Source organism: Cottoperca gobio, chromosome 13, assembly GCF_900634415.1.
Source record: "Cottoperca gobio chromosome 13, fCotGob3.1, whole genome shotgun sequence".
NCBI classification, from domain to species: Eukaryota; Metazoa; Chordata; class Actinopteri; order Perciformes; family Bovichtidae; genus Cottoperca; species Cottoperca gobio.
In genome coordinates, this window is record NC_041367.1 from 8,574,357 (window position 1) to 8,598,325 (window position 23,969).

General features: G+C 45.7%; 1 protein-coding gene and 1 pseudogene across 1 annotated transcript; both read left to right on the top strand.

Annotated features, from left to right (window-relative positions):
- Window positions 1-4,205: 4,205 nt before the first annotated feature.
- Window positions 4,206-8,988, top strand: LOC115017774 (NACHT and WD repeat domain-containing protein 2-like; annotated as a pseudogene).
- Window positions 8,989-9,600: 612 nt separating this feature from the next.
- LOC115017971 (probable E3 ubiquitin-protein ligase HERC6) lies at window positions 9,601-23,838 on the top strand. Its single transcript, XM_029446740.1, is given in 25 exon segments — window positions 9,601-9,681; window positions 9,683-9,818; window positions 10,468-10,618; window positions 10,724-10,800; window positions 11,114-11,341; window positions 12,082-12,173; window positions 12,278-12,405; window positions 12,625-12,779; window positions 13,175-13,230; window positions 17,021-17,112; window positions 17,227-17,286; window positions 17,428-17,524; window positions 17,717-17,888; window positions 18,173-18,324; window positions 18,544-18,663; window positions 18,809-18,907; window positions 19,136-19,267; window positions 20,453-20,593; window positions 20,888-20,998; window positions 21,000-21,055; window positions 21,183-21,249; window positions 21,340-21,410; window positions 21,788-21,971; window positions 22,791-22,893; window positions 23,034-23,838. Coding segments are annotated over 25 exon segments (2,997 nt in total). The 3' UTR covers window positions 23,270-23,838.
- The last annotated feature ends 131 nt before the right edge of the window (window positions 23,839-23,969 follow it).

The following is a 23,969-nucleotide window of genomic DNA, read 5'->3' on the forward strand; positions in this document are numbered from 1 at the left end:
AAAAATAAGTAGAGCTCATTTTGAGCACATAAATCACGACTCACAACTCAGCAGCTCCATCAGTCAGACTTTAATTCATCAGTCATATCATTTCAATGGCTTGATTTGATAGGTCGTATGCTTTAAGCCTACTTAAAGGGACAGTCAGGGATCCTTTCATGAAAATCCTGAAGAAAAAAAAGTAAATTACCTACATGTATAGAATGAGTCATTTATAATAAGAAACTGCAATTTCAGGAATCCTATCGAAATGAGCACTATTAAAATAAAGGTTTTATTGGCAAGTCAGTTACCTGACAAGCGTTTTTATCAATAATCATAGATGTAATCTTAATTGCAAAAATGCAGACTTTTGAATAGATTCCTGAATTGATTTAAGTGAATCCTACCCTGGTTTGAGTTAACATTGGCTACACAAAAGAAGACATGGGGACATTAGATGATTTACAAGCACAAGAAAGTATTTCAAGTATCTCAAAGAGACTAAAACAATTTTCACAGAACAGAGCATCTCTGTCAGGGTTTTTGGACTGCAGTTGCTCTTTGGACCATGTGGGGTCGCCACCGTTCATTTCTGTGTGTCATGTGCTTGTCTTGATTGTTTCATTGGTTGCACCTGTTCCTTGTTTGCTAGCCTTTATAAGCTGCCTGTTTTCTTCTGTTCATTGCTGAGTCTTGAATTGTTGCCGGAGGCCAAGTTTGTGAGTTTTTGAGCCGTCTCTTGAAGTGTCTGTTTTTGTGTCTCGAGTTCCTGAGTTAACTGCATTTTTACTCTTTAGTTCTTGAGATCCTTTTGCTGCCTGCTTTTCGGATATCCTCTGTTGATCCTGTTTTTGCCCAGACTTTACCTGTTAGTTGTCTGGATGTATTTTGAGTTTTGTCCTGCCACCTGTTCTAAAAGTAAAGACTTTTCTGACTCACTCCAAGCCTGTGTCTGTCTCTGCACCTGAGCCTATCACCCCAACAGACCCTGTCAGCAAGACTCAGCCATGGAATCTGGCTCAGCAGAGACAACTAACCCCCAGTCTCCGCCGGCACCGACGTCGGAGGAGCAACTCTACGCTGCAGTTCTAAGCCATGATGCTACAGTGCGTCGTCACGAGGCTCTCTTGTCCCACCAGCAGGGGGTTCTGCAGAACCTCCAACAGTCCCTTGTGGATCTACTTGCTCGTCTGCCGGACGCAAGGACACAGGGTCTACCATCACCTCCATCTACTCCACTGACGCCAACAGTTCAGCAGTCCAGCTCCACGGGTGCCCGCGGTCCGCTTCCGTCTGAACCACGGCTCCCTGCTCCCGAGAGGTATGAGGGTAACCACAAGGACTGCCGGGCTTTCCTAGCCCAATGCTCTCTCACCTTTGAGCTTCAACCTTCCTACTTCCCCTCAGAGCGCTCCCGTATCGCCTACATCATCACTCTCCTGACTGGAAAGGCCCGGTCATGGGCTACAGCCGTCTGGGAACAGCAGGGCCCTTCCTGTAATGACTACAGGGTCTTTACCGATGAGATGCGCCGGGTTTTCGACCATCCAGTAGGAGGTAAAGACGCTGGTAACTGATCCAGCTGCGTCAAGGCGGCTCTAGTTTGGCAGAGTATGCTGTGCTCTTCCGAACCCTGGCTCCTGTAAGTGGGTGGAATGAGGGGGCCCTGATGACAGCGTTCCGGCATGGCCTCTGTGGCGGAATCAAGGATGAGCTGGCAGCTAAAGATCCGGTGTCAGACCTGGAGTCCCTAATTGACCAGACTATCCGTCTCGATAACCGTATGTGGGAGAGGCGTCGCGAACGACAAATGGACAGTCGCCCCAGTTCCGGAGTCACAGCTTCAACCTCCGCTCCGCTTCAGTGGCCTCGGGAACCTCAGAGTAACCCACCTTGTCCTGAGGAGCCAATGCAGCTTGGTGGTACTCTCCTGTCCCAGGCAGAACGGAACCGGAGGATGAGGGAGAGACGCTGCCTCTATTGTGGAGGCCCTAACCACTTTCGTTCCTTATGTCCCGAGCTTGTGGGAAAAGCCCAGCCCCGTCCAGGAGAGGGAGAACTGTGACGGGTGCGACTCTTACTCCCTCAGCCTCGATTTCGTGCCTGCAGCTCCCGGTCACCATCTCCTGGGAGAACCAACATCATCCTCTTCAGGCCCTCATTGACTCTGGCGCTGCAGGGAATTTCTTGGATCTCACCCTTGCCAGGGCCCTTCACCTGCCCATATCCAGGCTGGACCATCCACTCTCAGTGACCGCCTTGGATGGTAGGCCCTTGGGACAAGGTACTGTGACTCATGTTTCCTCTCCTGTTGTCTTGTCTATTTTTGGCAATCATCACGAAAAGATTCAGTTTAATCTTATTCATTCTCCCGAGTTCCCTGTTGTGCTAGGGTTCCCCTGGTTATCTCACCACAGCCCTCACATCAATTGGTCTTCAAGAACTGTGGTTGAGTGGGGTCCCAATTGCAAGTCCTCCTGTCTCCTCACTAGAGATGTGCCTCCAGCCCCTAAGCTTCCTAGCTCTCTCGAGTTGTCCCGAGTCCCCTCAGAGTACCACGACCTAGCTGAGGTATTTAGCAAGAGGAGGGCCACTTCCCTGCCCCCTCATAGGCCCTTTGACTGTGCCATTGATCTCCTTCCAGGCTCTTTCCCTACACGAGGTAGGATCTTCTCCCTGACACCCGCTGAGACCCAAGCTATGGAGGATTATATCAAGGACTCCCTGACTGCTGGGATCATTCGCCCCTCGTCCTCCCCTGCTGGTGCCGGATTCTTTTTTGTTGGGAAGGACGGCGGCCTCAGGCCATGCATAGATTACAGGGGGTTAAACAAGATCACGGTGAGGAACCGTTACCCCTTGCCTTTAATGACCACTGCTTTTGAACTCCTCCAAGGGGCAACCGTCTTCACCAAGTTGGACCTCCGTAACGCCTACCATTTGGTCCGGGTCAGGGAGGGTGACGAGTGGAAGACGGCGTTCAACGGGCCACTACGAGTACTTAGTGATGCCGTTTGGCTTAACCAACGCCCCGGCAGTGTTCCAGGCACTCATCAACGAGGTATTGAGAGAGACGTTGAACAGTTTTGTCTTTGTTTATTTGGATGACATTTTGATTTTCCCCAAGTCCCTCCATGAACATGTCCATCATGTCAGTCGTCCTCCAGCGCCTGTTGGAAAGCCACCTCTTTGTCAAACCTGAGAAGTGTGAATTCCATGTCTCCAAGGTGTCCTTTTTGGGCTTCATCCTGTCCAAAGGGAGTCTCATCACGGACCCCAAGAAGACTCAAGTTATCCGGGATTGGCCCCAACCCTCTTCGGTCAAGGAGGTACAACGGTTCATTGGCTTTGCCAATTTTTATAGGAAGTTTATCAGGAACTTCAGTGCTGTTGCTGCCCCCATGACTGATCTCACCAAGAAGAAATCTGGCCCCTTTAAGTGGTCTCCAGTGGCAGAGCGGGCCTTCCAGGATCTGAAGATGAGATTTTCCTCTGCTCCCATCCTTACCTTACCCGACCTCTCCCTCCCCTTCATGGTTGAGGTGGACGCCTCGGATGTGGCAGTGGGGGCTGTGCTCTCCCAGCGTCCGGCTGATGGAAAACTCCGTCCGTGTGCCTTCTTCTCTGCTCGCCTTTCGCCTGCTGAGAGGAACTATGATGTTGGAGATCGTGAGCTCCTGGCTATCAAGATGGCCTTGGAGGAGTGGCGCCACTGGCTGGAGGGGGCCCAACACCCTTTTGCATGTTTGGACCGACCACAAAAACCTGGAGTACATTCAGAGGGCCAAACGTCTCAACCCCAGGCAGGCAAGATGGGCTCTTTTTTTTTAATAGATTTGATTTTGTTTTGTCCTTCCGCCCCGGTTCGAAGAACCAGAAGCCTGATGCACTCTCTAGACTGTTTCACAGGTCAGATGGTGAGAGTTCCAGTACCCATCTTCCCGAGCTCGAGGATTGTGGCTCCTGTCCGATGGGGAGTCGAGTCACTGGTTCGCCAGACCCCGGGAATGGACCCTCCAATTGGGTATTTGTCCCAACTGTGGTGCGATCCCAAGTTCTGCAGTGGGGGCACTCTTCACGGCTTACCAGCCACCCGGGAGCACGCAGGACTCTGGAGTTTGTTAAGAGGCGGTTCTGGTGGCCTGGCATGAATGCGGATGTGAGGTCCTTTGTTGCTGCTTGCTCTGTCTGTGCCCAGAGTAAGAGCGCCCGTACCCCGCCTCATGGTTTCCTTCACCCTCTACCCATCCCCAAGCAGCCCTGGTCCCACATCTCCTTGGACTTTGTTACAGGCCTTCCCCCCTCTCAGGGAAACAGTCATGTTGGTTATTGTCGACCGCTTTTCCAAGGCGTGTCGGGTCGTTCCCCTGCCCAAACTCCCTTCGGCACTAGAGACCGCCGAGGCTGTGTGCCAGAATGTCTTCAGGTTCTTTGGTCTCCCCCTGGATGTGGTCTCGGATCGTGGGCCCCAGTTTACCGCGTAGTTTTGGAGGGCCTTCTGCAAACTGATTGGGGCTACGGTCAGTCTCTCCTCAGGGTTCCATCCTGAGTCCAATGGTCAGACTGAGAGGCTAAATCAGGACCTGGAAACCACCCTCCGATGCCTGGCCTCCTCAATCCATCATCATGGAGCAGGTTTGTGATATGGGCTGAATATGCACATAATACCTTGTGTTCTTCTGCTACAGGTCTCAGTCCCTTCGAGTGCCAGTTTGGTTTTCAGCCTCCACCCTTCCCTGACCAAGAGACTGAGGTGGGTGTTCCCTCGGCCCAGAGCTTTGTCCGACGGTGCAGGCGGGTCTGGCGCAAGGCCCGGTCTACCCTGCAGCGGTCCGCATGCCAGTACCAGCGCCATGCCAACCGCCTGTTCCTTGTTTGCTAGCCTTTATAAGCTGCCTGTTTTCTTCTGTTCATTGCTGAGTCTTGAATTGTTGCCGGAGGCCAAGTTGTGAGTTTTTGATCAGTCTCTTGAAGTGTCTGTTTTTGTGTCTCGAGTTCCTGAGTTAACTGCATTTTTACTCTTTAGTTCTTGAGATCCTTTTGCTGCCTGCTTTTCGGATATCCTCTGTTGATCCTGTTTTTGCCCAGACTTTACCTGTTAGTTGTCTGGATGTATTTTGAGTTTTGTCCTGCCACCTGTTCTAAAAGTAAAGACTTTTCTGACTCACTCCAAGCCTGTGTCTGTCTCTGCACCTGAGCCTATCACCCCAACAGACCCTGTCAATCTCATCTTTCTTTATTCCATCCCACTTTCAATATGAAAAAGCAGTAAATAATTTACTTGGTTTTTAAAAAGGATATCAAAGTCAACTCAACATTTCATCATGAGGTCGACACCCTCGAGTCGTGGCTTTCACACACACACACTTGAAATGTTTCTTCAAGAGTTGTCAGGCAGCAAAGGAACTCAAAGAAATGCTGATACACTTCAGGCCTCAACGCAGTCTGATTAAATGTCTCTCTTTCCCTTCCTTTTTCTTCTCAACTCATCAGATTCAGATGTGACTGAGTCGTCTCTCCCTGATGGCATCCATTCATCCATTCATCCATTTCTGCGCTGCTAGATCACCTCTAGCAGAAGCACGGCAACTCTATCGTGGCTCGTGCCGTCTCCTACCTCAGCCTCTCCAGGTCCGGGCTCACTGAGGCCGAGCTCGCTGATCTTCTGTCTAGTGATCACAAGGTGCTCACTGAGTACGTTCAGCAGGATGAGAGCCCTCCCTCCGATATGAGGGTCCACCAAATCTGCGTGGAGAGTCTTCTATTAGATTTGAGGAGGTTTCTCATTAGGACACTTGCAGGGTCACATGTTTTGTCCTGGGTAAGCAGGCACTTCAAGCTGGTGGTGGCTAAGAGGTGTTTAGGCACTCATGAGGTGAGGAGGGAGATTCATTCGGCAATGGCGGACTATTTCAGTGGCAGATTGTCTGGACCAAACAAGGACTGCCGCCCAAAATGAAATGCACATAGACAGGCAGCCATGCAGCCAGCCGTTTGTTTTCGCCTCTTCTTTCAATGAGGTTGCCCGCGTGAACTTGAGGATGGTCTTAGAATTGCCGCATCACTTGCAAGAAAGTAACAAATTGTGGGAGTTGGAGCACAGGCTTTTAATGTCTTTGAGGTTCGAGCAGGACTCCTGGTAGATTTGGTAGCCATGTTGGAGGGTGAGGATGGATCACCCAACTCCTGTTTGTCAAGGGAAAGAGCGCTCCTAGCAAGCATATTGAAGTCTTATGCTTGCTTACTGCAGAGCTCACCTCTGCAGCTGCCATCAGTGATGGAGACTAGCCTCCTCCCTCATCTGGAGGTATTTCCTGAGCTCAAAGGTTATGCCAAGGAGATCAGACTGGAGAGGAGGGAAAGAAGAATGGGATTAGGAGTAGCGCTTTGCCCTGCTCCCCCTTCTGTTCCCTCCATTCAGTGTTTAAAGTGTGATGCCAAAACCAAGGATGCCTCTGTTAGAGAAGCAGCTGGCACAGAGTGTGGGATTGTCGCAGAGATCATGGATGATGGCTTGGTTTTGGAAAGGCTCTGGGTGTGATGTAGTCAAACTATTACTGAGCTGTGAGCAGGAGATGAAGTTTGCAGGAGTGAAGAGCAGCGGCCAATTCCTGCTGCTTCACACACAGTGCAACAAGCTTTTCTTGTGGGACGTGACGGGCCCAGAAAAGTTTCTGCAGGTTAAGGACCCTTTGAAAACAACGGCAAAGAAAGTTGAGGGGTTTGTTGCATATCAGGAAAAGATATTTGTGGTGGAAAGATGAGAGTTTTGTGAGTGTGTTTGATGTCGCCAGTGAGACTTTGACTCATTTCCTGTGTCAGAGCTTTGTGACCAGTTTGGTTTGCTCCTCTAATGGCTTTTACATGTACTGTGGGCAGGAGGAAGGCACAGTGTCCATATTTGACACCAACACCGGCAGCCTCCTCGGCACTTGTTCAAACTCTAACCACAATGCGGTTGCATTAATAATCCTGTGTGAAGATAAATGGGAAATGGCATGTGTTGACAGGACGGGGGGTTTAACCCTATGGGATGTAGCAGCCAAAAGAAACCCACCCAGACTTGTCACAGAAAGCTTTGCTGGAGGTGAATCTAATAACATCCTCAATGTAGATTACTCACATGAAATCGTCACTTTATTGGTGTGTCGACCTCACCAGGTTGCACTGTGGGATACATGTGACTGGGAGCTGTGGGACCACTTCTTGGCTCCGAAGGGGAGGGCCTTCACTCAAGCTGTGCTTTCCCAGGATGGCCACCTTTTCCTGGCTTTGTTAGACCCCTGTCCCCTCGTCTTGGTGTGGAAGGTCAGCACAGGGGAGTGTGTTCTCTCCTTAGAAATAAACAACCAGCCTCGTACACTCCTCAAAACCGCTTCAGATGTTGTTTGTGTCTCTCATGACGGCTGCCTGACAGTGTGGGACTCTGGGATGATAGATGCTGCAGGTACAGCTCCGAAAATGGGTTGTGGAGTGAAAGAAGTGGTGGTTGAACGAACAGGAGAGTGGTTCTACACCTCTGATGGGTCAGAGACTGTGTGGAGATGGAGATTAGAAACAGGACTTCCGCATGCTAACTTCCTCCATGATGGTCCCGTGGAAAAACTACGTCTTTCTCCCGATAACCTTCACCTTGTGACACTCTCAGCAGGGGAAATATACGTTTGGCAGACAAAAACCGGGCAGAACATCTTGCGTATGAGAGGCAGCAGAGCGACAGACATCCTGATCAGCCCCAACAGTAACTTTGGGATCAGTATTTCTAAGTGAGGGTTGTCTCGGGTTTGGAAGCTGACACACGGGAGCATTGTGTGCAGCATACACTCGCACCTATCTGACGCCCAGGTGTCGCCTGAGAACACCTTCCTTATTGGCCTTCGGCATGGAGACCTGGTAGCTGCCAGTCTGTGGTCGGGCTTGATCAGCAAGCGCTTCTCCTGCGTGGAAAGCTCGGAGCATGTTGTTGCTTTCCACACACTTTCAGAGCACCCAGACTTTGTGGTGGTGATGGCTGCTTCAGGGGCGGTGTACACCTGGAAAGTAGCAGAGCAGACCCTGTGCAAGCACTTCCAGCTGCCTTCTAGGTTTCACTGTCAGCCACAAGACTTCCAGATGTCCTCTGATGGGAGCTACGCCATGCTGTCGACTGATAATGAAGCCATCAACCTCTTGGACTTAGCTCAGGTCAGGCTGTGCTCATTCAAGGCCGAGGGTCCTGTCATCAAAGCTTGTTTGGACACAACTGGATGCTACGCTGCCTACATATCCCGTCCCACCACCACCCTGGAGAAAAACTGCAATTGTTCCCTGCACGCCAGGCCCGTCCTCACGGTTGTACGACTCGCAGACGGGGAAAGAATAGGAAGTGTGTGTCTGTCTAAGAATCCGCTGACTCTGGTTGTGTGTTTGTGGGATTTGAGGACGGGTCTGTTGGTGTGTATTCAATTTTAGATGTCACGGTCAACGGGGAGGACTCGGTCATGTGCAGAGAGGATTTAAATGGCCAGTTGAAGAAATGCCCCTTTGACAGAGTATTCAGCTGGTTACCACTTGCAACCCCGAATGTTATATGGCCTTAAGAGTATTACCGTATTATTATTATTAATAATAATTAAGATTATTATTACATTGTGAGATTGGGCATTGGCAGAGATCTTCACTCTCTTAGTGCCGTACGCTGTTGTTAGACTGAGTTATTAAAAACATCTATATATATTATATGATATGATACTATGATAGCACACAAAGTGATTGTACGTATATGTGTATATATGTATATATTGATATATACATTTAAAAATAGTGCATGTGTTACACTCAGTTTCAGCTGCTCTGAATCCATGATGATGATGATGATGACCTCACAGCATTTAAGTTTCACTTCTGTAAAAACTAAACCAATCAGTTTAAACCACATCTACTGCATGTATTGTTGACACAGATCATGTTGACACATTTATTTGTAATAATAAAATACTTTTCTATACATTTCTTATTTAGATTTTTGTTTCTGTTTTTAAAATACATCCTATTTTATACCTGCAATAATTACTGCCAGAAATGTCAGACAATAGCTGTCTGCCTGTAAATGGTTTTAGAAAACGTTTAAATCATGCTTTTTTCATTGAATAAAAAAACAACATGATTTTGTTCATTTGAGTCAGTTCACCCTAAACACAAAACACTAATTGTTCTTATTTCAGATATACTAAGTTGTATTTTACGACATTAAGAGTGAGTAACATTTCGGTCGTAGAGTTTAAAACATCGACAGTGACTTTTGAAAGAAAGATTTCTTCTAGCAACTTCTGTTGCTCTTATGCTGCCTTCACGACTTCTTGGTAAGCTCGTAAATGAAATTACTTATATCGTTCATGTTCAGGTTTTACATTTCTCGCGTTTTGGTTTGAAAGTAAATGACCAACTGTATCTAGTTACAAAATGAGTTATCGTAATATACATTTTAAGTAGACCAACTCAATATGCTACACCCGCAGAAAAATGTTTCAAGTGACTATTTTCGAATGCGATACTAAAATCTCCGACAGCACTTGAAGGCAGCATCATTTGAGATAAATTGCAGCCGCAGATGCTGAAGATATTAGTCCAAGTGGAGACATGGCGGTGTACTGCTGGGGAGACAGCTCCAGTGGACAGTTCGGTCCACAGAAAGCCCTCAGCCCGGCGGCCTGGACTGTTCCCTGAGGTTATAACCAACATCTGCTGCGGGGACCAGCACACTTTATTCCTCACCAGGGATGGAGCCGTTTTATCATGTGGAAACAACTCACAGGGACAACTTGGACGAAATAAACCCAAAGATGGGAAGACAACAGGTAGGCTGCAGAATCTCGACATAACAAGAACATTACCATATAGTGAGATCAGTAAATAATAGTTGACAATCTGGTTAAACTATAAAGAAAGAAAACGAAAACTGACGTTAAGTTTTTTAAATTAATCTCATGACAGTTCAATTTAATACAGGATTACGTTCGTCTGATTTTAATAGTTATTTTTCTTCTGTTTATTGAATCCATCGAAACACTTCCGCACATATTATGCAGATTAATGAGCTAAATTTCAGTTTCGTTTCCCTCTTATCAGTGAAGGCAACGAAAGTTATGCGTTGAGTTCAATTGCAGGCGGGACATTTGGGGAAATAGTGGTGTGCAAGTATTTAGTATACGTATTTAGATAATTTACTGAAGTAAAAGTAAACACATTAAAATGTAATATAGTACTGAATGTAAGAAGATATACATCATGCTGAGTATAATATAATTAAACTATCAAAAGTAAAAGTCCTGACTTATTACTTGATTTAATTGATTATTATTATTGATTAATTAACATGTAAATAACATTTTGTTGTAGTTTATAACACATTTTAAACCGTTCAGGCTTATTAGTATAGTATTGGATTAAAGTTATGTATTGTTACACTTAACATCACAGCTTGTCTTGTCTGTCATCCTGTATAAGGTCTTGTGGAGGGTCTGGGCGATGTGGTGTCGATAGCTTGTGGTCAAGACCATTGTCTGGCTGTGTGTGCATCTGGAAAGGTGTTCTCCTGGGGGGCAGGAGAGGACGGACAGCGAGGCATTTTACCAAACCTACTGTGCAACAGAACAAGGCAAGATATCAGTCTATGGAATATTTGAATATGCATACTTATCACTGAAAGTTGGCAAAGCTTCGTTCATTTTTTAAAACGTATTATTGTCTTGTCAACATGCAGTCATGTGCCGATACCACTGCCTATACCTGTAATTCAAGTTGCTTGTGGGAACGCCCACTCCCTGGCACTGACTAAAGGTAAGATGATGAACACACAGATGACATATTTGTGTGTTTTTATGAAACAGTGCCAGCTCTAGTTCCACAGCTTTTTAATATTTGGTTATGTGTCGTAATTATTTGATTTAGATTTTCACGTCACTATATCACATTGCCAGTTTCCCCAATCCCCGCAGGAGCGACAAATCCTTACAAATAAATTATATTTAAGAATATAAAATGTCAATTAATATTCCACCACTTTGCAAGCCTCCTATTGATACCACCTGTGTTATATGTGAAAACTATGTTGAATAATTAGCTAATGTCTCCATTATTTCCCACTTTACAGGAGGCGATGTCCTCTCGTGGGGTTTGAACAGTAACGGTCAGCTGGGCCTGGGGAAGGAGGTGGCGCTCCAATTGGTACCCGACCTGGTGGGCGCTCTGACCGGCGTAGCGGTGACCCAGATTTCAGCCGGAGCGACCCACTCTCTGTTCCTCACGCTCCCAGGCCTGGTGTACTGCTGTGGGGCCAATAAATCTGGCCAGCTGGGGCTCAACAGGGTGGATGAGAAGGGTACAAATACTTTACTTTCACTCAGTCACAAACTCACTTTCTCACATTTAGAAAGCGGCAGATCGTCCATGCAAGTGGAACTCGTTGGTCGTTGTCAAAACAAATTCTACACATGTTAATCTGCACCACCTACAGACGAAGAGAGTTACAGCTGCTGCAATGTTAACACCAACACCTGGACCACACTGCTTGCGTGGGAAGCGTGTGACGGCCCTTTCCTACATTTAGTTTACCATGGCCATCAACAATATAGTGTTTCTTTTCATTATAAATGTCAATTTCTATAATAATAATAAAATTAAAGGCAGTTACTCTATTAATTTATACAACCATGTAACTCACTGCAAGCAAATATTTCAGAATAAAAGCCTTGTGTTTACAAATGAAGGAACTCTGTCCACAAAAATATGCTAGAGGTCTTTTATTTTGAAATGGACACAAATATACTGAATACTAAATATGAACTTTTCTTTTGTACGTCTGTGACAGATGTTGACATTGGAACTGTAGTAATGTTGCTGGTATGATGTCAATATACTGTTAAAAGTTCAAGTTCATCACAGATTCAATTACCCTTTTCCCTCCAGTCCCCTGAACTGCTCACCTGTTCCTCCTTTCATCAGCAGCAATGCAGATATCTAACCAGCCCTTTTTTAAAGATTTCCTACATTTTATCAGCTCAAATATATCATCATTTGAAATAAGCATCTTTTTTTTCCATTTCTTATCATCTTTAACAGGCAGGTTCAACATCTGTATGGTACCTGCCCTCAGACCTCTGGGTGTCTCCTTCATAAGCTGTGGAGAGGCACACTCTGCCGTGTTGACAAAGGTACTAAATCCTTTGACTTCAGCCGATCATTAATCACACTGTAAAGATAATTACAGTATTAAGACGTCGCTACTTATGATATTATGCGATGCTTTGATTTCTAGGATGGCAAGGTTTTCACTTTTGGAGAGGGAAGACACGGTCGGCTCGGTCACAACTCCTCTGCTAATGAATTGATACCCAGACTGCTCGACGGTGTGGACGGACCCGCCTCCCAGATTTCATGTGGCAGGTAAGAACTGGCAGGGTGCTTATGTTGAACACTGAAACTGTGTTTTAATTTAAGAAAGTCTTAATTCGTTTTGGCATTTTAGGGTGACACAATCATAAAATCATGTTTATCTAGCTTGACACATCTAGTTAAAATTACATTTTTACTTTATGAAATACTTCAATAACATCATATTACGTTTGATTACATTCACAATCACAATTGTTTCTTGTGTCCCAGACGTCACACTCTGGTTTTGAGCTCCTCTGGCCAGCTGTGGGCTTTTGGCGATGGGGCCAAAGGTCAAATTGGGACTGGACGACCAGAAGATAGTCTGACTCCCACTCTGGTACAACTTCCATGGACCACGGAAGATGCAGCAGCCGTACCCAAGGGTATGTTTGTATGGGCGGTGTGGTGTTTAGTATTTTCAAACAAAGAAATAAATCAAATCATTATTGTGTTCAGCTGTGTGGCGTTCTAAATTCCAAATTCAGAGAATTAATATAGCAGCAAACAACTATTTGCTTTGCAAAGATATTCAGTATTGGAGTAACGTCGTCCTGAGCAGAGAATGAAGTGACGCTGTTGTGATGCAATAATCTCTGTGCAGCCGGCCGCCTGGCATATTAGTGCATGTGAGTTAATGTTTGTGTCCCACAGGCTAGCTGATCGCTGGCGCTCTGCACCGCACTCGGTAGCTGGCAATATATATATATTAATTTGAAAATGAACAATGTTTTAAATGTGGTGTAAAAGTTTAAACGCGTTTTTTAATTTGTTTACGCAGACTTGAAAATATCCGCTGGGTGGAATACAAACTTCACCTACACTTCACCAACACAGGTAATGTGTTCACCTATTTAAAGACTCACTGGGCCCCGTGCATACTGCACAACAGTTCTGTGGGTATGCAGGAGGATTAAGGTGCTGCTGCAAATAGATGACTGTGGACCCTCTTGTCCACAGTTAGGGATAGTTATGACAAAGAGGAGTGGTAGTGTCAAACACACGCTTTATTCTCACACAGGTAGGGTTTATAAACAGGCACAGCTGACACAGGTCGCTCTCCTGTCGGTCGCTCTGCTGTCCGCTGCTCTCCAGGCTGCTCTGCTGTCCGCTGCTCTCCAGGCTGCTCTGCGTCGTGGCTGCAGAAGCGTCTCCTCTAGTCTCGAACCCAGCCTACTGCAAGAGAACAGAACCAGGCCATCACCGTGCATTTATTATGTGACTGATTACCTGATTCCGTTCAGCTGTCTGGCCTCCAGCTGGGACACTCATGTCTCTCCACAGCAGCCGGCGCCCTAACCACACCCCACTGCCACACACCCCCACCGCCCGACTCAGGCCAGGAGCCCGCCGGCCGCAAGCTAACTCCCCCTCCGCCGAGCGGGAGAGGAAATCAGCCACAACCATCCGGTTACCCGGCCTGTGGATCACCTTGAAGTTGAACGGTTGCAACGCCAGATACCAACGGGTGATCCGGGCGTTGGCATCCTTCATGCGGTGGAGCCACTGGAGCGGGGCATGGTCCGACCAAAGAGTGAAAGAGCGCCCCAGGAGGTAATAACGCAGGGCGTCGACCGCCCACCGTATGGCGAGGCATTCTTTCTCCACCGTACTGTAGTTCACCTCCCGCTGAGCCAGCTTCCGGCTAATGTACAGTACGGGGCGGTCGACCCCCTCCACCTCCTGGGACAGAACGGCTCCCACTCCGCTGTTCGAGGCGTCGGTCTGCAAAACAAAAGGGAGAGCAAAGTTAGGAGAGAACAGTAGTGGCTCCCCACAGAGGGCTTTCTTTACCCTCTCAAACGCCCGCTGGCACGGCTCCGTCCACTGGACCGGATCTGAAGCACCCTTTCGGGTCAGGTCGGTCAAGGGGCAGGTCAGCTCTGCGAACCCCGGAATGAACCGACGATAGTAGCCGGCCAGCCCCATAAACCTCCTGACCTCTTTTTTCGTCTTAGGTGCCGAGCAGGCGGAAATGGCGGCAGTCTTTTCCAGCTGAGGCCGCACCTGCCCGCCACCCAAGTGCACTAGTCCTAATGGAGCGGACGCCGAGTAGCCCGTACAGCTCGCGTAAAGTGCGTGACATAAAGGATGTGCCCTGGTCAGTCAAGATCTCTTTCGGGATCCCAACTCGGGAGATAACCAGGAACAGTGCCTGCGCCACACTCTTTGCCGAGATGTTACGCAGCGGCACTGCTTCCGGATATCGCGTTGCGTAATCCACTAGGACCAACACAAAGCGATATCCCCGTGCGCTCCGGTCTAATGGCCCGATGAGGTCCATACCAATTCTGTCGAACGGCACCTCAATTAATGGCAATGGGCGCAACGGCGCTCTTGGAGTGGCCGGCGGGTTAACCAGCTGACATTCACGGCAGGACGCACACCACCGCTTCACGTCCGCGCGAATGCCAGGCCATTAGAATCGGGCCATGATCCGGTTGAGTGACTTGTCGTACCCGAGATGACCGGACATGGGGTTATGATGAGCCGCCTGGAAAACCGTTTCCCGGCGGCTTTTCGGAACCAACAACTGGGTATTTAACTCTCCTGTCTGTGTGTCACGGCTCACACGGTACAGTTTGTCCCTAATCACCGAGAAGTGGGGGTGTGTCATTGCGACGTTCGGGTGTAGTGGGGAACCATCCACACACACTACTTGCTCGAACGCGTGACGGAGGGTGTTATCTCGAGACTGCTCGAGGGGAAAGTCCTCCACCGGACGTAACGGTGGAAGCTCATCACAAGCCTCCTCCAGCCTCCCCTCCCCGGCGTTCGCCACCTCCGTCTCCCCATTGAACACCGCACACAACTCACATTTCCCTACCGCCCGTGAACGCACCCCCCAGTCTTCCCCGCTATCTTGTCAAACCCCGGCCAATTCGTTCCCAGTATCAGGGGGTGCGTGAGGCGAGTACTAACTCCAGCCTTAACTCTATGCTTTTTCCCCTTAAATGAAATTACCAGGGTCACCACCGGGTACTCGTGAATATCCCCATGCACACACCTCACCTTCACCCACGACGCCTCCAGCAATGCCCCGGGCCGAACCAAGCGCTGGTGGACCATGGTCTGCGTACATCCCGAGTCCCACAGAGCTTGGTGAATACCCCCCTGTATACATACCGGTACACGGTACATCCCTTCCGGACCGGGGGAGGAGTCTGGCGGTGCCACAATCCGGACCAGCTGCCCCACCTCCATGACTGGACAGTCCCGCCGGGTGTGGCCGAGCTTGCCGCACCGCCAGCACCCCAGCCCTGACATTTGAGGAGCCCTCTGCGGTGCCAGGCGACCAGACGCGTAGGCTGGGTCCTGTGGAGGGGAAAACAAAGGAAACTGGGGGTTAGGGAGCGACTGGGGTCCAGCTGTCCCAGGGGTGTAGGTAGGACCCCCGGAGGATGGCGTAGCGCCAGGGCCAGCGGCCCCCACGGCAGGCCGGAACCTCCTCGGGGCTGGAACGGGCCGGAGCTGTGGAGGAGAGATGGCCTGGGCTTCTGCCCCCAGGCTCCGCCGGGGCAGGGAGAGGTGGTCCTCCGCGAGTCTGACGGCGCAAGGGCCACCTGCCCGACGATGTCCTCCACGGAGTTGACTCCCGGCTGGAGCCAGCGCCTAACCGAGTCGAGGAGCTGCTGGGCGAAGGCGAAGGGCAGGCTCCGGAGCCGGCGGCGATGTCCCTCTGGTGTGCTGCCCAACCGGTCCAGGATCGCCCTCCGGAGCTGGTTGTAGTCGTATCTGGAGGTCGCAGACAGGGTATGGGCGGCCCGCTGGGCTTCCCCGGACAGCAGGGGGAGCAGACGTATCCCCCACTCAGCCTGCGGCCACCCGCACGCCTCTGCCGTGCCCACGAAGATGTCCAGGAAGGCCTCGGGGTCGTCCTCCGCCGTCATCTTCTGCACTGCAACCCGCGGGAGCTGGGCTGGCCCGCCTCCCGACTCAACCTCCGGGGCAGCCGATGATCGGAGCATTCCCTGCAGGAGGTCTCGGTCCGCCTTCTGGTACGCCGCCAGGTCTACGAGCGTCTGGCTCTGCTGTTGCTGGAGGGCCGCGGTGCCCTCGTGCATGGCCGCCAGACGCTGGAGGATCAGCCCTAGCGGGCTCTGCGCAGCTACCTCCTCTGTCATGTCCCTGTTCAGCTGTCTGGCCTCCAGCTGGGACACTCCTGTCTCTCCACAGCAGCCGGCGCCCTAGCCACACCCCACTGCCACAATGACTTATTGGTGTTATGATATGATATAATTTTCATAAGTCTGCAATATTAACTTTCACCATGAATCCAACTTTTCACCCCCAGGTGGCATTTAATTTCCTTTCCTTTCCTTTTCTTTCTTCATTTTTCGTTTGTCTGAGTTACCTGTCAAATGTCAGGGGCTTGTTGGTTTGTTGTTTGCACACGGCACTTAAGTCTGGCACACGTATCCAAGTTAAAAATAAACGCTATTCATCGACATACTCAGATTTCATGAAAAAGTAGGATTTTCTTATTTTCTTCATAGTGCTGCGTGTAAGAACAGGAGATAAATAAGAAAACATTCATGCCCATTGTTCTTAAACATTTTTGTACCTTGATTTAATGGACCCTTTGTATCAAAAGCTCTAAAGTTGAATCTAATGTCTTTCTTTTAAGAGTTTGGACCGAGGACAGATAACGGGACGTCTTGATGAGACAAAACTGCAAAAATGGCTGTCAATGAGACTCGGCAACGTCGAGGCGAAGAGGTCTTTTTTTCATAATTGTATCAAGTTATGTAGCTGCACATATAAAATATCATTCATCACGCAGTAGCTACAGTGTTTGTAAAGTCTCTCCCCTTTTTCTTTTTTATTCGACAGAGAAATATCTTCGCTGTTTCAGACAAGTACAAGTCTTGTTGCAAGTTTCACCAAAGCTGAGTGAGTCCTTTTTCTATCGTCTAACTGTTCAGCAGAAAAATCAGTTATAATGTTCAGCTTCAGAATTAAAAGATCACCTGAATGCCATATACACCAACTGGTACTGCCACTTTGTTTTTAATGATTTGTGTTTGCTATCAGTGGGCCTCCATCAGAAGCAGGTGCCTTAACCGTGGACCTCGATGCAGCGAGCCAAGCTTTCGACCAGCTGCTGGCAATACCATGGATCAAACAATCAGTTAAGAACGCCCTTTCAATTATTGTCATGCGTCACTGTGATCATTTGTTCTTTTGCTTGAGACATACATTGACTGAATAAGAAAACTGGTGATGTGGTTTGTATAGTAGCCACTGCTTTATTTATTTACGAATTTAACGAATGCATGCTTTGCGAACATTGACATTTATCATACATCTCTGTTCCATGCAGGTAAATCTTCAACTCCTGATATCTAATTCAAGCGCTGTCCTAAAATCACCAGAAATCTTCCTGATTCTGCTGACGTGTCCCCTTCTCCAAGAGGACTCTAACGTCATGAACGGGGCGTTGCCGTTGGCTGTCATTATTGCAAATCTGCATGAGAAGACTCTGAAAACACTAAGTAAACAACTACAGTAAACTTTACATTTTGTCCAAAGTCTCCTTGTTACACGTTTAGGGAGATGTAATGATCCAAAAAAGGTTCAAGGTCGAAAATAAATTGTTTAATTGTTTAAAACAAGTCAGAATAAATTGCATTTTGACATGCTGAATACTAATATATTACTGAATTTAAGTGATAAGTTATATTTATTAGCATATATTAGCACATATTAGCAAAACCAGTGAGTTGAGCTCTCAGGGCCACCGTACTTATATAAGTCCTACATTGTATTTTGTTCTCAGGACGCTGGTGGTCTTCCCTGACACCCGTCATACTAATGAAGCACATCTTGGTGTTCAAAAAGGCCCTGGCCTTCATGCTGAAAAATGGCCTCTTGGAATCTCACAACCCAGGAGTCAAATACCTGCTGGAGGTCCTCAAGCTACTCTACAAAGTCAGTGCTGGGTGTCTTTATTTCAATCATCCGTGGGTTTATTTTTTCATTTGGGATTAAACATGATTTTCAAAATGAAGTCCCATCACATGTTACCAGAGCTCAAGATTATGTCTTGCCTGACTACCATGAAGGCCTGGCATTTTGTTTAATACCTTACTGAATGAAAATATGTTTGCTATGTAGTGTTCTTTTCAAAATGAATTGTTTTTTTCACAGGCAAACAAAGCCGGAAAGTCTTACAAAGTCCCACCGAGCACCTTTTACGTAGAGGAAATCAGTGAGAATATGCGGCTGTACGGAGACGTCACTCTTTGGTATACATTTTCTAAAGAGGAGGTAAAAACATGCCGTACCAAATACACAATATTGCTGTTTTTCAGAAGAACAATCTGTCCTTTTGCACAAAATACTTATAATTTTGTGGTTGGTGTGCTTATTGCTGAAATTATTTCTTGGTAAATCATCCATTATTGTCTTAAAGGATGAGGACCAAATACCCGCCATTCTCTGCCGCTACCCATTCCTGTTCACTCTGGTGCAAAAGGCTGAGGTCTTTAACTTCCATGCTTGTGTCGAGAAGGTACAGTATCTATAAAAATCTATAATTTATAAACATTTTACTGAAGGTGTACATTAATGATACTGCATGATACGGCTGAAATTGTTTCTAAATTTGAGCATTCATTTGAAAGAATATACCTTGTTGTGTACATTTCCCTCTGTGAGATTTCTTTACAAAGAAGTTTTTTTGTAATTACAGAATGTGCAAAAATTCGCTCATTACATTGCTTTGCTGTGTCCTGATGAGTTGAACTTAGATAGCGGAGAATCGGCCCCGGCCCAGATCTTCCAGCTATCTCTGAGACGAACTCACCTGGTCGAGGACACCTTCAGACAGCTCGGTGCAGCCGATCACTGCGCCTTCAAAAGGGTGCTTTTGGTAAACACTTTATCAGCTTTAGTGTTGTGAAGCAAATTTGTGTTGCTTTTGTTCTTTATATTACTGAATTCCAGAGTAATTAAAAAGATACTACAGCTATTTAGTTTTGCACATCCACAAAGTGATAAAAGATGGTAAAAATCGCAGCAGTAGAGTCAGAGATATTTGAAGGTTTACTCCCTGTTAGGGTTAAACCAAGGGTCCAGAACCTTTTTGTCTGGGAGAGCCATAAAAGCCAAATATTTTAAAATGTATTTCCTTGTGAGCCATATAATTTAATGCAACTTTATGCGTGCATTATTTAAGTATAGTTATTCCGCCCTCCCACCCAACAGAACCCCCCCGAAATTCAATTTTTAAAATATTTTTTAATATTCACAACTCACTTTTCACATTGAACAGGTGCTCTTTTATTAAATAAACTAAACGCTCATGTTATTTATCTAATTTATGAGCACGTTTCAGTGTCTGCTGCGTTGCTTTGCGCAGTTTCTCCTCTGCTCTGTTTTGCAAAGGGCGGGGCTCCACTCCCGACACACACACAAATACCCACGCGCACACACCTACAGTCAGAGACAGTGGAGGAAAGGAAGGAAAGGAAAGGGGAGAACTGAAGAAAAAAAATCAGCTGCCAAATGTTTTACTTTAAAATGACACAATATAAGTATTTATTACTTGTTAATCTAAAGAAATAGAAAGAAAGAAAGAAAGAAATATCAGCTCAAAATTGTCTGCCATATATGGCTCGCGAGCCATAGGTTCCCGACCCCTGGGTAAAACCCTAATCCTGGATCCTACACTTCCCACAATGCAACTTAATAGCATTATTTCCATTGCCTCAAAAATATACTGTGTAAAATGGATTATGTTCCCCTTGAGCAAAATGTCAATTACAGTAAAAATGTAAGGCAAAATTGGACATTAAAAATATGAAGACATAACTACCTGGAAATATGCCGTACCAATTAGAAAAGTGTATTTCATTGTGTATCAACTGGAGGATGGTGTGAAAGTGAGCTGTTGGTTTTGTAATTATACATTTTAAAGCGTCTGCTCACCAAACAATTTGTTTTGAGCTCAAAATGAATGTCAGGGAAGTAGTGTGTGGATATTTATCATTAGAGCTGATAGTAATTCAGTTTTTGTTCAAGGACACTTACTAAGAAAATATTCTATCCTTCCAAGGTGCAATTTGTGGACAACAGGAAGATAATGATGGTCAACACAAGGGACTTCTTCCTGCATGTGTTTGATGAGCTGATGGCGCCCGAGTCTGAAATGTTCATGTACAACGAGAACCAGACTCTGGCCTGGTTCCCTCCCAGGGTAAGACCAAATAACTAAAAAAAGAAACCATGTATTCAATTCTTGTACATACTAATCCTTTTTTGTAAGCACTAAACAAATCCCTTGATTTGATTGAATTGGCCGACTTGTGGCTACGCAATACTTTAACAACAATTATGAATGTAACATACAACTAAGTTGATTACTATAAATCTGCTTTTGTCTGATGGCCCGTTTTACATTTTCTAAGTTAGAGCAACACACACTACATTTGACCTTATCGTTCTTGAATTGTACCAAATCCTAATCGTGTGTTTGTCATCAACCAAACAGCCAAAAGTAGAGGAGAAGACTTACTTCCTGTTTGGCGTTCTGTGTGGCATGGCTCTCTTCAACCAGAACATCGTCCACATGCTCTTCCCACTGGTTCTCTTCAAGAAGCTGACTTAAAGGCAAACCCTCACTGGACGACATGAAGGAGTTTGATCCCGTCATGGCAGAGTACGATAACTTTTTTTGTTGTTGCACTTTTTGTTGTCTTGCAGTAGTTTGTGATTTGCAACTCATTATAGATGACATCTGCAGGTCATCTATAAAATTGTGTTAAATTTATCTTTTTGTTTTTCAGGTCTTGGCGGTGCATTTTGGAGGACTACTCTCCCGATGATGTCAAAGACCTGGGGATTACTTTCGGAGTAGGTTTACTCATGATTCATACTTGGACTCTGTTGCTCACACGTGTTGTTGCAATATTCCAATCGGGCTGTAACTACTATTCATTACAGGTGTCCTGGGGCGATGAGACAGTTGAGCTCGATCCGACAGAAACTGAAAAAGCTGTCACAGCGTCCAACAAGTATGTTTGTACAGAACTGCTGTGTGTAACAACATGTGCAGTACTCACAACAGCACAGATTTAGTCTGCCTCACAACTTTTAAACATGTATTACATTTCTGTCAGTCGCTGTCTCTGATATCCTCCCAGATGTTTTGACATTAGGCAGTGCGTACTGTCGACTAAGACAACATTATTAATTCTTATATCGGCTGCACATCCTGCTTTCTGCTGCTATCTAGCAGTAGTACTATATAACTATATGTACTGTATATATTGTTTTATATAAGGAACATTTATGTTGACTGAGACTTGCAGTTGTGAGATGAGGGAAGGTCTCTGGACAATGTCAGCACTCGGTTGAAGCTACTTGTATATATTTTTTATTATTTTAATAGAAAAGAGTACATAGACGCCTACGTCAACTATGTCTTCAACAAATCAGTGGAGGGAGTGTTCGAAGCGTTCAAGAGAGGCTTCTTCAAGGTGTGTGACATCAACGTGGTGGAGTTCTTCCAGCCCGAGGAGTTGCAAGCAGTGATGGTGGGAGAAGAAAACTACGACTGGGACGTGTTCAAGAAGGTCTGCTGAAAGCCAGGACAGATTTTAACCTTTGAATGTTATTATATTAAATATATTGTATAGCAGCTTATGTCCAAAGAGATATCATTTTAAACAAGAACACAGTACCAAAATACAGCAGGCAAGATGACCAGTTGTTACATTACGTTGCATACTTAATATGTTAAGTTATGTTAGGTTACTTTGTTTGAAAATAGTTGTGTGTGCAAGTGCTGGTGGGGGAGTCAGCTCATGAATTCAGTGCTTTTTGGTTGTCGCAGAGTTTCCTACGATCACCCGAACACACAAACACGAAACTTAAAGACAATTGAACATTTTCCAAACAATAAAAAATAATTAGTAATTGTAATTGTGAATTATATATAGTTGATGGTGGAAGAAATACTTACATTCTTTATTGAAGTAAAAGTACTGTGTTCTTCTTAGGTAAAAGTATTTGAGTGATATATCATAATATGACTATTAGGCTGTTAATACTAGTAGTAGTAGATGGGAAATCTTTCTTTGGAACTGCTAACAACTCAATTAAACACTTGTTTTAGTCACAAGCCACAAAGATTACAAAACACTGTTTTAATATTTATATATATATATATTATATGTTTTGTATTTTATAAGCTTTTTTTGTTAAAATCATAATTTTAAAAGTATCTAGTAAGTATAGCTGTAAGATAAATGTGTAAAGAGTCGAATATATTAGTGGAGTAGAAGTAAATGTAGCATAAAATGAAAAGATTCAAGTACAAGAACATTCAAATTGTACTTAAGTAAAGTAGTTGAGTAAACGTTAGTTACTTTCCACATCTTTTTTTCAAACAGAACACCATTTACGAAGGAGACTACCATGAAAGGCATCCAAACATCGAGACCTTCTGGGAGGTGTTTGAGAATCTGACAGCAGAGGAAAAGAAGAAATTCCTTTGTGAGTATTATACACGATTGTGCTTATTATCACTGATCAAGTTTGACTTTACAGTGGAGAGGCAGTCTCTGTTAGTATCCGCTGAAAGAAACATTTAGATGTTTTCTTTAATTCATCTAAGATGCTGTCTTTGTGCTCAGTGTTTCTCACAGGCTGCTACCGTGTACCCTTCCTGGGTATGGAGAGCATCAAGATGAAAGTCGCCGTCTTGCCCGATACCACTGAGATCCATTTGCCAGAATCCCTCACCTGCCACTGTCTGTTATTGCTGCCCATCTACCAGAGATACCCAGTCGAGAGGACAATGCGCACCAGGATTCTTCAGGCTATTAATCACAACAGAGGATTCTGGAAGAAAGTAGGCTTTACAGAATGAAGTCTCCTTTCTAAACTTTGTGTTTGCACGTTCACAGAAGTAGATCAGCAGACCATGTTCTGTCATTTAGTAGTTTGAGAAACAGTAATGCCTGTATTTGTTTTTAAATGCTGAAGTCTCTCTATTGTTAAATCTTATCTTCAGCACACTGCGCTGCTTGAGTCATCAAACTATTACAAAGAATTATAACAAGTGTTTCAGCATATACGTTCAGGTAGGAAAGATTGAAAAGAAGTAAATACATCCCGACACATCACATACGGGACCTTTAGGTGGATATTGGGTCAAAACGTCAAAATCTTTCTCCGCTAAATATAAAGTCTGTAGTTGCCACAGCTTCGAGTCACTGCTACACCTCTGCTGAGCTTTATTCTTGTATGATACCATTACTTGTTGACACTTTATTATATTATGACATTCTTAGCATTATGAACTTTATGTTCTTGTTATACAAGCTTAAATCTTAAATAAATACTTTGCATGAAATGAAGTAAATAGTCAAATGTGTGTTAATAAAAATAATGTATTTTCTTGCCCTCTGCACACTAAATAAACGTCTATATTCAGTACTGCTTTGCATTTTTTTTTTAAGATGCTTTTTGTAAACGACAAACTATCAAAAGTCTTCATATATCCAACGATCTGGTTGATTTAATCTTCTAGTTAAAATGGTATCACCTTTCAAAAAATTCTGTTCTTG